General features: G+C 46.2%; 1 protein-coding gene across 1 annotated transcript in view; it reads left to right on the top strand.

Annotated features, from left to right (window-relative positions):
• NCAPD3 (non-SMC condensin II complex subunit D3) overlaps positions 1-18,031 on the top strand; it is a 1,141,478-nt gene that overhangs the window by 658,297 nt on the left and 465,150 nt on the right. Inside the window, exons 21-22 of the mRNA XM_085646993.1 lie at positions 15,438-15,535; positions 15,635-15,750. Of these exons, the coding sequence (XP_085503119.1) occupies positions 15,438-15,535; positions 15,635-15,750 (214 nt within the window). The remainder of the gene's footprint in view (positions 1-15,437; positions 15,536-15,634; positions 15,751-18,031) is intronic.

Genomic DNA, 18,031 nt, shown 5'->3' with positions numbered 1-18,031 from the left:
TCAGCATCGCTCGTTGGAATCGGGGACAGGTAAGTCTAGGCGCCATAAAAAGTCGAAGAAGTGACGTCGCTCTTCCTCTACTCCTCACCGGTCGCAGTACGCGGTGGAGGGGGCAGGTGGTCACTCCCCCGCGGCTCCGTTGGAGCCTCAGTTGTTGTCTGCGGCCTACCCACCCTTTCTGGGACCTCACGCAACTTTGGACGTGGTGCAGGATTTCATGTCGGCCTTGCTCCATTTGTTTGCCTCACCGGGTCCCTCCGGAGCGTCTTCGGACTCCGCGGAACCATTGGAAGGGTTTGCCTCCGTGCCGCCGCCTTTGGCCTCAGCTACGCCGGCACCATACCCTGTGGCGCCTCCGGCTCGGGCCTTGTCGCTGGCTTCAGCCTCGGCGCTGGCCCTGGATCCGGCGCCGCCGCTGACACCGTACGGCACCGAACCACGACTGGTATCTTCACCTCCCATTCCATTGCTTGAAGGGAATTTTCCCAGGGCACCTCGTGCTTACCGGCCTCTTCAACAACCAGTGGACGAAGGGGAGTACCTGGAGGGGTCTGAGGACCCTCTTGCATCGCAATGCGATGTGGAGAAGTGTGGAAGTGCGATGTGGAGAAGTGTGGCTCACTGGTTAGAGGAGGCAGACCTGGAAGCAGAGGTCAGCCCGGGACCAGGGTTCAATTCCCGGCTTGGCTGGGTCTTGAGTCCATAAATGTCCATGGACTCGATAATTCTCGCTCCAGTGCCTACTCGACTCATGAGTTCACACTCTGCGACTCTGGGCAATAGCTTGCTTAATCTCCACATGGGCCCCTCGCGGCGGGATGCCTGGCTTTCACCTTGCGGATGCCCTGCCGGGTTATCTCACAGGGGAATACCAGGACGGGTTCCCTAAGCAAGCGCTTAGAGACCGCTTGGTGATTTGCGCTATATAAAATTCCTGTACATTTACATTTACAATGCGAGGATGAGCATGAATGGGAAGGCGATGTGGAGGGTCCAGTAGATCTGGATTTCTCTTCACACTCTGGTACTCTGTCCCCTTCTTCCTTGGCCACAGAGGAGGTTGGGACTTTTACAGTGGTGTTACGTAGGGCAGCTGAGGCTCTTAACCTCGAGCTCCCTTTTGTCTCTATCAGGACCAATCTCCTGACTGAGGTGCTGCAGCCGCAGTCCTCCTCTTCGGAGCCGTTACTGCCCTTCAATGAAGCGCTTACTGATACCATGTTGAGCACCTGGATCAAACCTAACACAGGAGTTCCTGTAGACAAGGGTGTGGCATGCCGCCATCACCCATTCCGGGCGATCCCAGCTTTCTCACACAACACCGACGCCTGAGAGTCTGGTTGTCCAGGCTTCTGCCTCGCCGAGTGGGTTCCCTTCTGCTCCTCTGGACAAGGAATCTAGGAAACTGGAGCAATTTGGGAAAAAGATTTTCACATCTGCCAGCTCTGGGTTGCAGGCGGTGAATACTGCGTGCCTGCTAGGCTGCTATTCCCATTCTGTGTGGGACATCGTGGCACAGGTGCTGCCTCAGTGCCCTATGGAAGCACGGGCGGTTCTCTCCCAAGCCATTGCACAAGGGAGAGGTGCTGCAAAATGTACTATTCTTTGTGGGCTTGACACGGCCGATTCTCTTGGTAGGGCACTTTCCACAACAGGGGCGCTCGGTCGTTATGCTTGGCTCCGAACTACTGGTTTCTCTGGGGATGTCCAGAACACCTTGTTGGACATGCCCTCTGATGGCACACACCTATTTGGTGATCAGGCGGATAGCACCCTGGAACGCTTTAAGGACTCTCGGGCTACGGCTCAGTCCTTGGGTCTCGCCACCACGAGTACTCTCTCGGAGTCCGCTTTTCGGTCCTTTCGAGGTCCGGGTCGGGGAGCCCAGGCGCGTTCCTTTCAGACCTGCATGCCTACGCAGCCACAGTCTCAGCGCAGCCGCGGACGTGGGACCCGCAGTGGGGGGTCCTGAGGACAGCGGGTGCGTCAATCCACCACCTCCCCTGCGCCGCCGCCTCTCAGCCTTCCTAGTCCGGTGTTTCAGGCCCACCTGACGCCAGTGGGTGGCAGGATTAGCCATCACCTTCCCCACTGGCGCGCCATAACCTCGGATAAGTGGGTTCTGCAAATAGTCCTAAGGGGCTCTGTACCACAGCATGTCGGGGGATCACTTGTCACTTCTCCAGCAGGAAGTTGCGGGCCTCTTGGCCAAGGGGGCCATTGAGCACGTTCCAATGTCAAAAGTAGGTCGTGGTTGTTATTCCCACTACTTCGTGGTTCTAAAGAAGGGCAAGGGCCTGCGGCCTATCTTAGACCTCCAGAACGTCAACCGCTTCCTCCGGAAGAAATTCAAGATGCTCACGCTTGCTCAGGTCTTGTCTGCCCAAGACCCGCAAGACTGGATGGTAGCGTTGGACTTGCAGGATGCTTATTTTCATATCCCCATCCTGCCGGCCTACCGCCGTTACCTTCGGTTCACAGTAGTCCACGAGCACTTTCAGTTCACCATGCTCCCTTTCGGCCTTACCAGCGCCCCTCGGGTGTTCACGATAGTGATGGCGGTGGTCGGAGCTCATCTGCGCAGATCAGGGGTTTTAGTCTTCCCCTATCTCGACGACTGGCTGTTGAAGGCGGGCTCGCCCCAGGCAGTCGTCTCCCACCTCCAGACTACGGCTGACATCCTGCATTTACTGGGGTTTTCCATCAACGTGCCGAAGTCGCACCTGATTCCCTCTCAACAGCTCCTCTTCATCGAAGCGGCTCTGGATACAGCGCAGTTTTGGGTTTATCCTCCCGAACAGCGAGTCTGGAACATTTGGGCTATAATTCCGATCTTTCAGCCCTGGTCCTGGGTTTCGGTCAGGAAGACCCTGAGGCTGCTGGGCCTCATGGTCTCCTGCATCCTGCTACTCGATCATGCCAGATGGCGTATGCAGGCTCTGCAGTGGGACCTGAAGTTCCAGTGGATGCAGCATCGGGGGCACCTGTCTGACTACGTCCAGATCTCGGAGGGCACTGCACAGGACTTGGAGTGGTGGCTAACGAACCAGCGTTGGGTCAGCGGCAGATCCCTCTCCCTTCCCCAACCGGAGCACACAGTAGTGACGGACGCGTCCCTCCTGGGATGGGGCAGCCACATGGGAGAGGCGGAGATCAGAGGCCTCTGGTGTCCGGCGGAGTCCAAGCTCCACATCAATCTTTTGGAGCTCAGAGTGATCCTACTTGGACTCAAAGCATTCCTTCCCTCTGTCAAGGGGAGAGTAGTGCAGGTGTTCACAGACAACACCACCGCCATGTGGTACTGCAACCAACAAGGCGGGGTGGGGTCCTGGACCCTATGTCAGGAGGCTCTACGTCTCTGGACGTGGTATAACGTCAAGGCATTTCCTTGGTGGTTCAACACCTGGCAGGTACCCTGAACGCCAGGGCGGACGAACTCAGCCGCAGATGCATGTTGGATCACGAATGGCGTCTTCACTTGGAGGTGGTGCAAGGTCTCTTTCAGCAGTGGGGAGAACCTTGGTTAGATCTATTCGCCACCGAAGAGAACTCGCAATGTCAGCAGTTCTGCGCGTAGGAGTTTCCAAGGCGGCACTCGATAGGCGACACTTTTTGTCGCGAGTGGAGTTGCCGGATAATGCTTTCAAGCATTATCTGGCCTATCCCTCACCTGTACATAAAAACCTCAACTACCTTGTATATATTGTACACTTGTTGAGCACTGAGCACCTATGTCACAAGATCACCACATATCCATGTAACTATTGATCTTATGTTGACAGCCGCTGTTTACTGTGATTATCTATGAATGAATTAATTCTGATAAAAAGAAACAGTACAAAGCATTTAGATTTCTGTTTCCATTTCTTCAAAGAGAATTGTTTTACTCCACAGGCGCTACACAAAGGTTGCTACCGGATTCTACAAGTGCATTATGAGCACCATTAAGTAACGTACCTTCTACCCGACAGAACCACTTGCTGTTTAACTGATACATACCCAGGTTCTGAGGGATACAGGGTTACCCATTATTGTCTAATAATCGCGAGTGGAGTTGCGGTCTGATGTACGCCTTTCCGCCTATACCACTTCTGCCCAGAGTGCGGAAGAAGATCAGGCGTGACCGGGCCCAAGTCATTCTTGTGGCACCGGACTGGGCTCGAAGAGTTTGGTATCCCGAGCTACTCAGTATGAGCGTGGATCCCCCGATCCGACTGCCCCTTCGGAAGGATCTCCTGTCGCAGCAACAGGGGACGGTTCTCCACTGAACCTGTCCAGCCTCCACCTCCTTGCGTGGAGATTGACCGGCGACAGCTGATTCCATTTGACTTGCCTCCCAAAGTCTGTAATGTAATTCTGGCAGCCGGGTGTCCCTCCACTAAAACAGTATACGCCTGTCGGTGGAAACAATTTGTGGCATGGTGCACAGCGAAATCTGTTGATTCTCTTGCTGCCCCTCTTTCTGAGGTGCTATTGTTCCTTCTCTCTTTGGCCCAGCAGGGCTCTGCTCTGGGCACTATCAAGGGCTAACTTTCTGCTCTTTCAGCCTTTCTTAGGCTGCCTGATCAGCCCACTCTTTTCAAGTTCCCAGTTGTCAATAGATTTCTCAAAGGCGTTACTCACCTTTTCCCTCCTATTCCTTTTGTGATGCCTCAATGGGACTTGAAGCTGGTTCTCACATACTTGATGTGCGCTCCCTTTGAGCCTCTTCATAACTGTCCTTTGCGGTTATTAACTTTGAAAACTGTCTTCCTGGTGGCCATCACCTCTGCTCGGCGGGTGAGTGAGCGCCATGCTCTTTCCTGTAAACCTCCTTTCCTGGCGATTCATCCGGACAAGGTTGTGCTTCAACCACGTCCCTCCTTTCTACCAAAAGTAGTCTCTGCCTTTCATCTCGGGCAAACTGTCACTCTGCCCACTTTCTTTCTGCTTCCGCACCCTTCAAGAGGAGAGGCTCCACCGTCTGGACCCAAAACGTGCACTTTCATTCTATCTCAACCACACACAACAGTTCCGGGTGGATGACCAGCTCTTTGTTGGCTACGTTGGCACCAAGAAAGGCCGGGCTGTGCACAAGCGCACTATTGCCTGTTGGGTTGTCTTGTGCATTAAACCCTGTTGCTCTCTGGCTAAAAAGGAACCTCCGGTTGGGCTGCGCGCCCATTCTACCAGGGCGACAGCAGCTACTACAGCAATGGGACGCGGTGTCCCCCTGTAAGACATCTGTCAGGCGGCCACTTGGGCCTCGTTGCATACTTTCACAAAGCACTATTCCCTTGACAGTCCGGTCCGGAGAGACGGCTTTTTTGGCCGTTCAGTTCTCCGTGACTTTCTGGTGTAATCTCACTTCGCAGACCCACCACTGGGGTTCGTTTTGCTTGGGTATGTATTCTCAGGTAAGTAATCTTTCACTATTGTGTCTCTTTCAGATGCACAAGTTACTTACTTGTGTAACGATATATCTGTAAGAGACATTAGTTAGTGATGGATTCCTTCCCGCCCGCCGATCCTCCCCGTTCTTCAAACTGTTCTCTAGGGTTCAGGTCATCCATTTTAGGGCCCTAGTTCTATTGCACCAGTAATCGGTCTCTGGCATGGCTCTGCACTCCTGGCGCGGAAAAGTTGTGTACAGAACTGATGTCAGCGTGCGTTGGCGCGTCTAAGTAGCTCCGATTATGTCATCTCGGCGGATACGATGTCAGCGACGTACGCGGAGCCGTATGACGACACAGGCTGACGCGCAGGAGTACTGCTGACGAAAACTTTCCGGATCCAGTCTGACGCTTGGGGATATTCTAAGGTAAGGAATCTATCACTAACTAATGTCTCTTACAGAAATATCGTTACACAAGTAACTTGTGCTTTACCTTTAAGTTTTTTTTTTGTTTTTTTACAAAAGCTGAATAAAGATTTATTGTTATATGGCTGATCTGCCTCCAAAGAGGAAAGAAACGACCACAATAATCCCCTCATAAGAGGGAGTGACCCTTGCCCGAGGGGCCGCTCCGCAGCAACATAAAAAAAAAAAAACCTTGTGTCTAGTGGCTTATGCCACCCTAGGGGACAGATGTGCCTGAAAACATATGTCCGATCTGCCCACAAATTATGCAGAAATAGCCAAAATATTCACCACCATAAAGGGAAGTAACGCTTGCCCAAGGGGCCACTCCCCAAAAACACAAAAACAACCCCTTGTGGCCATTGGCTTCTACCCCGCTTTAGGCAGATGGGCCTAAAAACATAAGGTTGATCTGCCCCCAAGGCCAGAAATGGCCAAAATGAATGCTCCCCAAAGGAGAGCGACCCTTGCCTAAGGGTCTGCTCCCCACAAACATATTTTAAGAAAATCCCTGGTGGCCTAGTGGGCACACAATGAACATTTTTAATTATTTAGGCTGATCTGCCCCCAAATAAATGCTTCAGAGCAACTGTTTCCTAATGGGCTGCTTCCCACAAGCATATTTTTTTTTAAAGAAATCCCTGGTGGCCTATTGAGCACTAAATGAAATTATTTTTCTGGGTCCGATATGCCCTGCCCCAAGGGGGGCAGAAACTGCCAAACAAATTGCTCCCCAAACGGGCTGCTCCCCAAAACAATAAATCAATTTCAAAATGTAAGAAAATCTCTGGGGTCTAGTGGGTATTCCTGCTGCACGGTCGTGCCCCATGCGCGATCGTGCAGCAGGAATGCTGGATATGGACATAGGAGGAAAAGAAAACCCTTTCCTTTCCTCTGATGCCTCTTTTTTAAATCCCACCACCCTCCCTTAGGAGAAACTCACCTCTCCTCCTTGGATGTGCTGGAAGCAAATTACTTCCAGAGCGTCCGGTATCACCTAATGACGTGGAGAGGGGGGGAACACCTGCGCTTCCCAGGACGGCCGGGTGCCGTCCGACGCACACACCCACTGTGACCTCAGATGGCACCTGGCCGTCCGACGCAAAGATAGGGTTAATGTCAATTTGTTTGTGATTTCACACACCATATCATTAAAATGAAACCGGTTTTTAATCTATATTCACTTAAAGAAGGTAGAACTTCATGAGTTGCTCGGTGTTTACTCATATTTGAAGCATGTGTGGTCAGCGGTGATTAGATGTGTATCAGTAATGTATGAGTGATATGGGTGTTTATTGAATGAGAAATCACTCTTTTGGGGATTCTGCGTTCTGTTTTAAATATTAATATTGACCCTTTGTACTATGTTCCCACTGCTTAGTACTTCCTTCCCTTGTATGTTCAATATGAGCTCCTTATTACGTTCTATACTTATTAACATTAATAATGATTATAAGTTGGGATATTTTTATGATCTACAGTGAATGCTGTGCCATTTACAAAATGTTTTGAAATATTGGAAGTCTCAAACTAATAAAAGCAATACGAAATAATGTAGCAAAGCTTTCTTAGGTGGTTGGTTTATACACCAATCCATTAATTTTGTAATCTTATCCAACTAAATAACTAAATGTACAATTGATAGATCAGTGCCTCATGAGTTGGTGTAGTTATTTAATTCAGTTAGTTAAAACCATATTTAAAACAATAGTTGAAATAGTGCACTTAAAAAGAAATAAGAATTAAAGACTGAATTTAGAGTACCAGTTGGAGCTGGGGTAGTATTTAACTTATCTGCATAAAAGAAATGCCGTCTAGCAATTCAGGCTTCAGTTACAGATTACATTTAATCCAGACTAAAATTTAAGTCTTACACTTAAAATTAACATTCTTGCCAAACTTAAACATTATTCAATCTCAATTTCATTATCTGAAACCATACGCCCGAAGAGCAGGATGTATAAACAATGCTTATACTGTTAGACCTGCCCTTCTAACTCAATTCTAGTTAGACAATTTTAAGTAAGGATCTTTTTGCACTGGGTGTTTTTTTTTCTCAGTTCTGCATAGTTTGTGATAGAATCAGAGTTCTGTAGCAGCCTATTTGCCTATTCAATTGCAATTTGTATTAGTCAAAGTGAGGGTGCTTGATTCTTTATTACTACAAAACATGTGCGCCAGTCAGAGGGAGGCTGGCTGCTGGTTTAGATTTGTTTAAAGCCGTTCCATGCTAGACAAATATTTTATGAACCTGGTCACAAGCTCAGGGTGCTCACCTGTAGGACAAACATTGTCAAGCCAAAAGGTCTCTCCTTTGCGTGTTTTTTCTTCTTCGTTTTACAGTAGTGCGAGTGAATACTAAGTGTAGATTGTATGTGTTTTGCAAACACAATAGCCTTTAATGGTTTGCTGATTAACTGATGCTTGATGGATGCAATGTGTTTGTTAATGAAATGTGAATCTGAATGCCTGTTGTATTTAGAATAACCTTAGTATCTAAAAAGCGGTATAATATAATGTTTTCTGTATTTTAAGTGGGTTTGAGTGAGTGCAACTGGTTTGAGTTAGTTTTAAGTTTTGTAGAGTGATGTAGATTAAGTGGCCAAGGGAGGGTTGTTTGAGTGGTTATGAGTGTTCTTGATTGGAGTGATGTGTGGTAGTGTGTACAGATGAATCGGTTATTGGATTGGGGTTCATTGTTTTGGAGTGGTGTAATACTGAAGTGGTGAGGATTGTGGTTGTTTGGAATGGAGTAAGATGTGACTATAATTGTGAATGTGATGGTTTTTAGTAGTTGGTGGTCTCTGATTCTGGGAGGCGCCCTTCTCCCGGGGTGATGGGACCCTACCCATCCAAAAGCAATGTCGGGCGCATATAATCAGTGTAGGAAAGTGCTCCGTTTTGCATAGTTACCCCCCACGTTGTGCCTGACATCTGATGCAACCTGACTTGATGTGCCCTGGGTCCCTGTAGATCAGGTACCCAGGACCTGTGTTCTTTCCCAAAACTGTACCTTTGTACCCACATTTGGCACATCCTGGCCACAGGCAAGCCCCTTGTAAAAGGTACCATAGGTACCAAGGGCACTATGACCAGGGAAGGCCTCTAAGGGATGCAGCACCTCCTGTGCCACACTTATAGACCCTCTACCTTACACCCACATACTGCATCTGCAGGCTGCGTGTTTTGTTGAAGAGAAAAGTGAAGAGTCGACATAGCTCAGATCCCTTTGTGCCATGCCCATTTCCTGAGGCCTAGGGAAAGTCTCTAGGAGGGTGCACTAGCCCCCAGGTGAGGGCACAGTGGCATGAGCACTGTGCCCCCACAGTGTCTGAGTCCCTTCTTAGACATTGTGAGTGTAGTAATTCCATAAAGAGTATATGGTTTGGAAGTTGTTCATTACAAACCCCGCAGCTCCATAATGGTTTTACTAAAAGGTGGGCAGTTTGGTAGCAAACTTCTCAGGAGAATAAACCCACACTGATGCCAGTGTCAAATTTTACGTAAAAGGAACTCGGAGGACATCTTAGAGATGCCTCCTCAAAATCGACCAGCCATGGTGTGGCTCCTGTTATGTTATGTTATTAGGATTTGTATAACGTACAGCTGCCCCAGCAAAGGGGCGTCCCGGGGCTGCAGCATCAGAGAGCCGATCCAAACCCTAAGACCAAGAAGCAGAGAACAGTGAAATGGTCGGACAGGGAAAAAAAACGAAATCGGGGGCAAAGAGAAAAGTTTTGATCGCCTTCCTAAAACCGGACAAACAGGTCATCCTACGAATCTGAACAGCCAGAGTTCCATAGCTTAGCTGCCAAGCAGTGAAAAGACCGCCCACCAGCACAAAGGCATTTCACACGCGGGACAGTAACCAAATCCTGCCCCAAGGAACGCAGCTGACGTGCGGGAACATAGGGGATGAGCAAGTTACTAAGCAGACTGGGAGTGGCCAGCTTCAGAATCTTAAAAGAGAGACATAACGTCTTAAATTGAATGCGCTCCACCATTGGAAGCCAGTGAAGTCTACGAATGGCACTGGTAGAGGAGCAAAATCGTGGGAGCCCTAACAATGCTCTAGCGTCAGCATTTTGGACACGCTGTAGCCGAATTATTTCAGCTTGGTTAGCCCCTAATAATAGAGAGCTAGCATAGTCCAGTCGAGATAAAATAGTTGACTGGACAATCAGTTGACGTGTTGGGGGATCAAAAAACTTTGAGAGGCTTAAGACCCCGTAGGAGGCCAAAGCAGGTGCCAGCAACTTTTTTTGTGTGATCCTGAAAGGTGAGGGAGGAATCCATCCAGACGCCCAAGTTCTTAACCACAGGCTTAGGATTGGAAGGACTGCCCAAGACACTCTGCCACCAACTCTCACTCCAAAGGCTAGCGTTCTTCCCTACTAACAGGACCTCAGTTTTGCTAGCATTCAGCTGTAAACAGTAGTCATCCAATCTGCGACGGCCGCCCCTAAACCTAGAGGCATTCAATGTGGAACCTTCAGCCAGGGCCACCACCAACTGCGTATCATCCGCTTAGGAGATCATGGTGAGGTTCCACTGCCTGGCGACCGCCGCCAGAGGCTGGACATACAGATTGAACAATGACGGGCTGAGTGCCGAGCCCTGGGGCACACCCAGATCGATGGAATGAGTCTGGGAAAGAAAGGGGGGGGCAGACACTCGGCAAGATCTATCAGTTAGAAAAGATCTAACCCATTCCAAAGCCAGGCCGGCCACACCCGCCTCCTCCAGCTGCTGCAGCAGAATGCCATGTGAGACCGTATCAAAGGCGGCACTGAGATCCAACAGGATCAATGCCGCCGTCTGACCGGAATCAAGAATGGTCCGCAGATGTTCAGTCATGGCCAAAAAGATTCTCCCTAGCCAAAGATTGTGACTTTGCTCCTGTACATCCACACACAAATGAGCTTTATACTGAACACTTGTGCCCCTTGTGCAAGAAAGTCTTTCCTCATGTGGTGTTGGTCTCTTCTCGTAGTAACGGTGCCTTGACTGATGTATGAGAACACCAGTCACCTATTATCATTGCACAGTACTTTACTATTGTTTGTTGGCCACCACAGTATTGAGTCCTGAAGGGATTCTAAATCCTTCATATTCTTACCCCTCCGCAAGTCGTTGTTCCGATTTGCGGAGTAATGGTATGCATTGTTACAACACGGTCGTTGTAACAACAGTGTTGTAATTTACTGCGGGTAAAATGTTTTGTGGTAAACTATGTTTACCGAGCCCAATGGTGCCTGGGCTTATCCCACTGGTACCGTTGCTACTTCTGGGCAATCATATTAGCTCCTTTAATATACCGGCTTGTAAATTGGAGTACTGGTTCTATTTATCTTTGAGTAAGGTTTCAGTGGAAGATCACATGTCTGCATACTAAATACTGCCTTCCCAGCTAAGCGACGTGATGTTGCTAGGGATCCTGCTGATGCACAATTTTAATTGTAGGGATAGCACCTTGTTGCAAAGGAATTGTTTGTCATAGATGCTTTAAGGATCCTATTTCTTTTGTCTGCTGCTTATAGATGTCTCCACCCCTACCACTCTCATTGACATTGCTTCCACATCTATCATGGAGGTTTCAGTGCTGTATACGGTTTTTTGAGGACTTTCTAAGTAAACTGAAAGCAATTTGTCAGAGGCGGGTGCCCGCCTGCTAACTCCGGTCGCACTTAACTTCAAAACACATGTGGTTTTTTTCCCAAATAGCATGAATAAATTCCAAATTTTCGTGAGTTCATCAGTACGTATTTGCACCAATTACATCATTGGCTAATACAATTACTTTTCGTATCCACATTGAAGATTTTCAATTTCTAAATTCTTGATTGACAATGTATTCAAAGAAGTTGACATTTTTAGGAGGGGTTAGAAGGTCTTATCCCTGATTGCAGCAGATCCCCAAGCACCTGACCATGAAGTCAAATCTGCAATAGCTGGTTCCAGCACAGACACTGTGGATGGTGTTTCACTGTTTACACTACAGATTTCAGCAGACCCATGGCGCTACATGAATAGTTTTATTTCTCATACTCTGCTCCTCATCAGATTCCAAGCCTTTGTACCCCCCCAACCAACTGGGGCAAGTAATTTACCCTGCTACCTAGCCAAGGGAAACAAAGACCCCTCCACACAAAATGGTTGCTCTGAATTGCATTTCTTTATTGACAGTATTAATAATGAACAGTGCAATGCCTATACATTTTATGAACACATTTCAAAATTTTTATTAATTGCATTGGTTTAAATTATGATACAAGGGTAAATCACAATATAATGCTATTTTATAAACATGGTGAAATAGTGACAAAGCCTGTAGGTCTGCCTTCTACCTAAATACATCCCTTTTAATGTGTAGCCTTTACACAGTATTACATGGTTTCTGTTATTAATGTAGTAAAGGTAATAACCTGACCATCCTGCTTTATATATATTAATACTATTATAATGTGATATTATAACTGATACAAGTGGGGGTAATTGTGATTATGTGGTTCAGTACCCACTAAGGGTGAAATGTGATATGAGAATGTCACCAAAGTTATTTTCATCTACCTGATGTATATATTCGTCAGTTAATAGTTGCGTATGGTTGTGAAATAAGTGTACTTTTTCCTTTTAAAAGAAAAGGCACTAACTGGACATTTTTTTGGAGTACTGTTGTTGCGTGCCAGAAAATTGGTATTGTTAGTCCACACCATCTCTTCTAAATAGGCCTTGGACTAATCAACTTTGCTACACTAGCCAAGTGCTACTATGGGGTACTTGGCTCCGAGTCAAAAGACAATTGCAGACGTATTACTTGCACAAGACTCTCATCCTTCCCAACTAATAACCCAGTTTCTCATAGTCTCTCTTTGTAGTTTTGACATGTTTCAGCCTATACTGATTAGCAGACCTCCTCTGGACAATCCTACTAGGACCTATACCAACATTCTTTACTATACACTTGAATATTTCTTGTCTGTGCACAAGCGAGTATATTATATGCGTGTGTGTGTGTGTGTATATATATATATATATATATATATATATATATATATATATATAGGTGGCTGGGTATATAGGCACACACAACTCACTCAGTACAGGTAGAATATATACATAAGTGTCCGTTTCATAAATGTCCATGTATCGTTTGGTGGTCTGGAGGAGGGAGAGCCACCTAGTCTTCCTCTATTGGAAAGAGAATTTTCCAAATTGAATTCAAAAGGATTCTCAGAGCATTCAAAGAATTGACTCGAGGTTGCTATGTCAACAGTTCATGCCCTGCAGACACTAGGGGTGCATGCACACAGGGGGCATAACATGGGCCCCCAGTTATGCGATCTTGTATAGGCTCCCAACATTTCCCCACCCTATGAACAGAGCTCTAGTTGAGAATCTTTAGTGAAATCTTATCTTCGTACCACCGTTGGAGTCTTGTACTTTTACTAAAGCCGAAGTGAGCTTGCTTGTGTAACCAATTCATGTCATGGTGTGTGTATGTAAATTGCAAACGTGCCTTAAAACCCATCATGTGGTGCTTTATGTATGGAAATGCACCGTATTTTCACTTTTTAAGCAAAACGTTTGGAGTGATTTTTGCACTGATATTTGTCGCTGCACCCACATGCACGGTCTGGTTCTTGGCGCACATAGCATTGGCTGCAGCGCACAGAGACCTAACACTGCCGCACACAGAGTAAACAAATTAGAGGGAACATTGCCAGCAACTTGTCCTTTTGTCATTGGACGGACATGGTTACCAACTTGGAGCCCCAGCAGCATAGGGGAGTGTTACCCAAATGTCTGTTTTTCAGAGCATGATGAATCCTCCTGTTCAAATGTAAAGCATCATTGTTAATGCACCCATAGCATATATTCAGGAAGGGTGCCACCAGGCTGAGAAACATACTGTGGCAAGGAGCTTGAGCACATAGATACATTTTCATTGACTTCTTTTAATCCTGAATTTTCTGTTGGCCTTTCTCATATGCGATAATGTTATTGATACAGAGGGGACCAGAGCTTTCATCCCTGGGGACTGCTGAACATAGTGATCCCTAATATGCATAGGTTCTCAAATATTCTGGCAGAGGCCTGTGACCAATTATGTTTTCACTAGGTTATTTTAGATGATATGTATGTCTGTCCAAGTCCTCTGCATAACCCAGGCCTGTGGAGAAGACATAGCTTACATATGTTTTCCAAATCTCAGCTCTGAAAAGTTGATGCTCAGCAAGTTTCCATCTCTCTGATTGGTCGCCAGGCGATTTGAAATGATTATTCCCAAAATGTACTTCCTACCTGCTACTGTCACACGCTAAGACATCAGCGAGGACCTTCAGAATCCTGATTGAAACTAATCCAGACACACACTGGTGAACCTAGGACACTTGGCTTCCACTGTACGTAATTGCTGCTTCAACCTCCGATTTGTTTTCAGACACTGTGTAGACTGTGAAACCATAAAATGGTACAACATATTTCTAAATCTGTTGAAGAATGGAAGATCTAGTTGCTTCTAATTTGCTGACAAAGACCGCGCTAAAAATTACTTTATTATTTTCTGCATATTTCATAAAGTTGTAATTTTTTGTAAGCCCAACATTTTTGTTAGGCCTTTCCAATCCGTGAAAAAGAGAGCTGTTCTGGTGGTTTATAGTATTCATTCATAACAGATTCCCGAGGTGAAAATACAGAAGTGCATGTGTTTTTTAATTAATATATTGGCCTTGAGAAAGGCTGACAGATTCATGGCCAGTGGTTGTGTCCGATCTTTTCACAGAACCAGCATTTATATAGCATCTTGTCTTTATTTTGATATTGAGCATTTGTCAAACCAATTTGCTTGTTAGCTCAAGGTGCTAAATACATTGTTGAAAGTATTAATTTGGTAGTCCTACCTATTTTTACGGTGGGCTACAGTGCTCTCCTGTTACTTCACCTTCTGGTTTAGACCGTTCAATGAGTTTTGAATGGAAGGATTTTGGGACTGCCTGTGCAAGGGTCACTATTAGTCAGTGGTATTATTTTAACTATGGGATTACCTCCAAACTCTTCCTAAATGTTTCAGTTTGTCCTACTGCTGACTGTAATAGTTCATATTCCCTGTATTGTTCTGGCATCAGACTTTACAAGTCTCCAAAGACTACAGGTGTTATGAGTAGAGACATGATTTTGGGGCTCGTGGTGCTTTCCAATCAGGCACCAATTTTCAAGGCATGCGGACAAGCATGACTATAAGGACAATAGCCTGTACATGGTTTGAATAGTTAAGTCATTTTACTAAAGTGTGGTGGCATTTTTGCCATTTATATACTTGACTGTATATCAAATGCACTAAATATTTCGTACTTGAGAAGGCGTCTCAGATGCCTGTTGCATGTTTTTGTTATTAACATGCTTGTTTTATATTATATCTTGGCTATCAAACAAACATTTGATTTTTGACCTTCAACCTTTTTTCATTAGCTGTAGGGTTCTATCCCATATTGTAGCCATACGTATTCTTGACGTCATGATACCACAGTATTATATGAAATCTGTCATATGACAATACCTGTTCTCGGTTTTAACTGTTATTTTTCTATGCTCTTAGGCATGGTAATGCAAGTACTACCACTACTGGGCATATATTGGATGTAATTGGTCACATAGCCAAGCATCTTCCTCCAGGAGGCCGTGAACGACTAATTGGTGAGTAAATCATGCTCTTTTTCTTGTTCTGTTTTAGTGGTGCTCTGGACTGTGCTTCTTATTTGGGTTTTTGTATCTTCACTGTTTTTCTTGTTCCAGAGGATATTAAGACTCGGCTTAAAGAGTTTCACTCTGTCCCTGAAGTGGTCAGTCCAGCAGTTGAGGCACTACAGAAGCTCTGCCATGCTCATGCCAGTTCACCTGAGGAGACTCAGGTGGGTCTTTATGTTCTACCCTAATGCATATAGAGCACTTCACCTAATTTCAAATGAATGCCTACATTAAATCACTTACTGATTATCAAGGCATGCATCTCTACCTCAACACTAGTTATCCAATTGTCCTTCTGTTTTGGGAGGAACTGATGTTTGTTTTGGTTGCAAGTAGAAGAACCCCTTCAACTCTCCTTACTTCCTCTCTGCCTCCATTCTTTTTCATGGCTTCTTACCCCAGCGGTGACCATCATAAACTCTCTGAACCCTGTGACGTTGTCCACCTTTCTGTTCCCAATTCTATCCTGTTCCCACATTGCTCCATATTGTCTGCTCAGGCTCTATTGGCATATCTGAGAAAGAAGAATTATGTGAATTACAGAGGTGAGGGATAAAACCTTAATCAAGAAGCCTGCCATGCAACTCTCTACGTTTCTTCCCTGCCTTTATATGCACTATCAGCCAAAGAAGGAGGAGAGGCGATGCTAGACTGTGTTATTCAGCCATGAATATGCTAAATCATCATTAAAGCAAAACCAAAGGAAATGATGGACGGAGTGTTGAACATTGCAAGCACTCACCCCTAGTCAACTGATCTGGGTTTAATCCATCACCGTTCCTTAGCCCACTCTGCCACCCCAGTTCAGACATGGCCATATGCAAATCAGTCTGACCCTGCGCCTCATGGGAACAGTCCAGCCCGAACTGCCAAGCCATGTCTTCCTAGGACCGGTTTCTGGCATTTCAGCCGTCTTCAGCCGGGCTTGCTTGAATCCAGTGGCAAAGTGAGCAAGGGACTCACTTCTGAGCATACCCTGCCAACTTATGGCGAACAAAGCAAAACCAAAGGAATAGTCATTAAAGACATTCTGTTGTTTCGGATTAAGGTGTGTGTCTAGGTCCTACTATCTAGGTATATGTAAATTCTCCTGAGGGTGCAGTGGAACCTGCTTGTATGTTTATTTCACACTCCAGGTAGCCAGAAGTCACGGGTCAATCCTTGTGAATTACTGCTCCTCATCCGCCAAGTACACACTAATTAGCCTGGGGAACTCGATGTTTCCGCACTAATAATGTCCTGAATAAGTTCACGTTTGGCAGTGAAGGGCCAAAAACCTTTCAGCTTGGTGGCATAAGTTATGTGCACTTTTAATGCCAAGAATGCACAAAATTATCCATGTTGTAATTATGTTCATTGTCACTAATTCATAAATGCCTTGTGCTTAACTTTACAAATGTTCTCAAAGATGGCTACAATAGTGATTTGGGCCTCGATGAACATGTGCATGAGCTATTACATAAAGGGCCATATGGTCAGATTTGGGTGGGCGGGCACACAAACAATTGAGAAATGGGATCCTGGCTCCCTAACTACTGGAAATGGGCTCTGGTTGCTAGTTTTGGGGCAGATCAATTGTGAAATATTGCACCAATCAAAGAATGTTTCTTTACTTCAAGTAGCTGATCCTTAAGGGGATGGTGCCAGGTGGTTAATTATTGATAGTTTATCTATATAGATAAAGGACAGTAAATCAGAACACAAATTAGTTATTTCTTGAAGTGAACTATACACAGATTATGAATTTATTAATTCTGTAATGCTTGGACAGAAAGATTTACCATTCCATAGATACCTTTTGGTTTGGGAGCACTTTGAAACCTTTGAGGCATATTACCTCTTCATATAGAGTCTGGATCTGGAGATTTTCTTTCTTCAGCAGCACGCCTGCACGTCCGTAGGTGGTGTTGGTCGACTCCGAGTCCGTCGTCAGTGTCGTGGTTGCCAGGATGACATTGCGATGCCTACTTAGACGCCACCCCTGCTTGCTGACGTCAGTTCTGACACAACTTTCCATGCCAGAAGCGCAGAGCCATGAAAGACACTGACCACTGGTGCGCCACAACTAAGGCCCTGTAATGGAGTCCCTATTCCTAGAATTCAGTTCTCAGAGTGGGGAGGATGGGTGGGGGGGTCAGGAATCTACAACTAACATATATCTCTTCCAGATACATCGTTACCGAAGGTACGCAACTTGTTCATCTGAAAAAGCGACAGTTAGTTGTAGATTCCTTACCTTACAATAGATAACCCAATAATACCATCCCTGGAGGAGGGTCTGCAAACCAAGTTCACATGAGATAGTCCTGGAAGACCGCACAGGCAAAATAGCTGTCCCTCCGGACTTGACTGTCCAGGCAATAGTGTCTGGTAAACATGTGCAGAGATGCCCACATTGCTGCCTGGCAGATATCAAGGAGTGGGACTCTGCATGCCAATACAACT

This window comes from Triturus cristatus, chromosome 3_2 (genome assembly GCF_964204655.1).
Source record: "Triturus cristatus chromosome 3_2, aTriCri1.1, whole genome shotgun sequence".
NCBI classification, from domain to species: Eukaryota; Metazoa; Chordata; class Amphibia; order Caudata; family Salamandridae; genus Triturus; species Triturus cristatus.
This window is presented reverse-complemented; position numbering and strand designations above follow the sequence as displayed.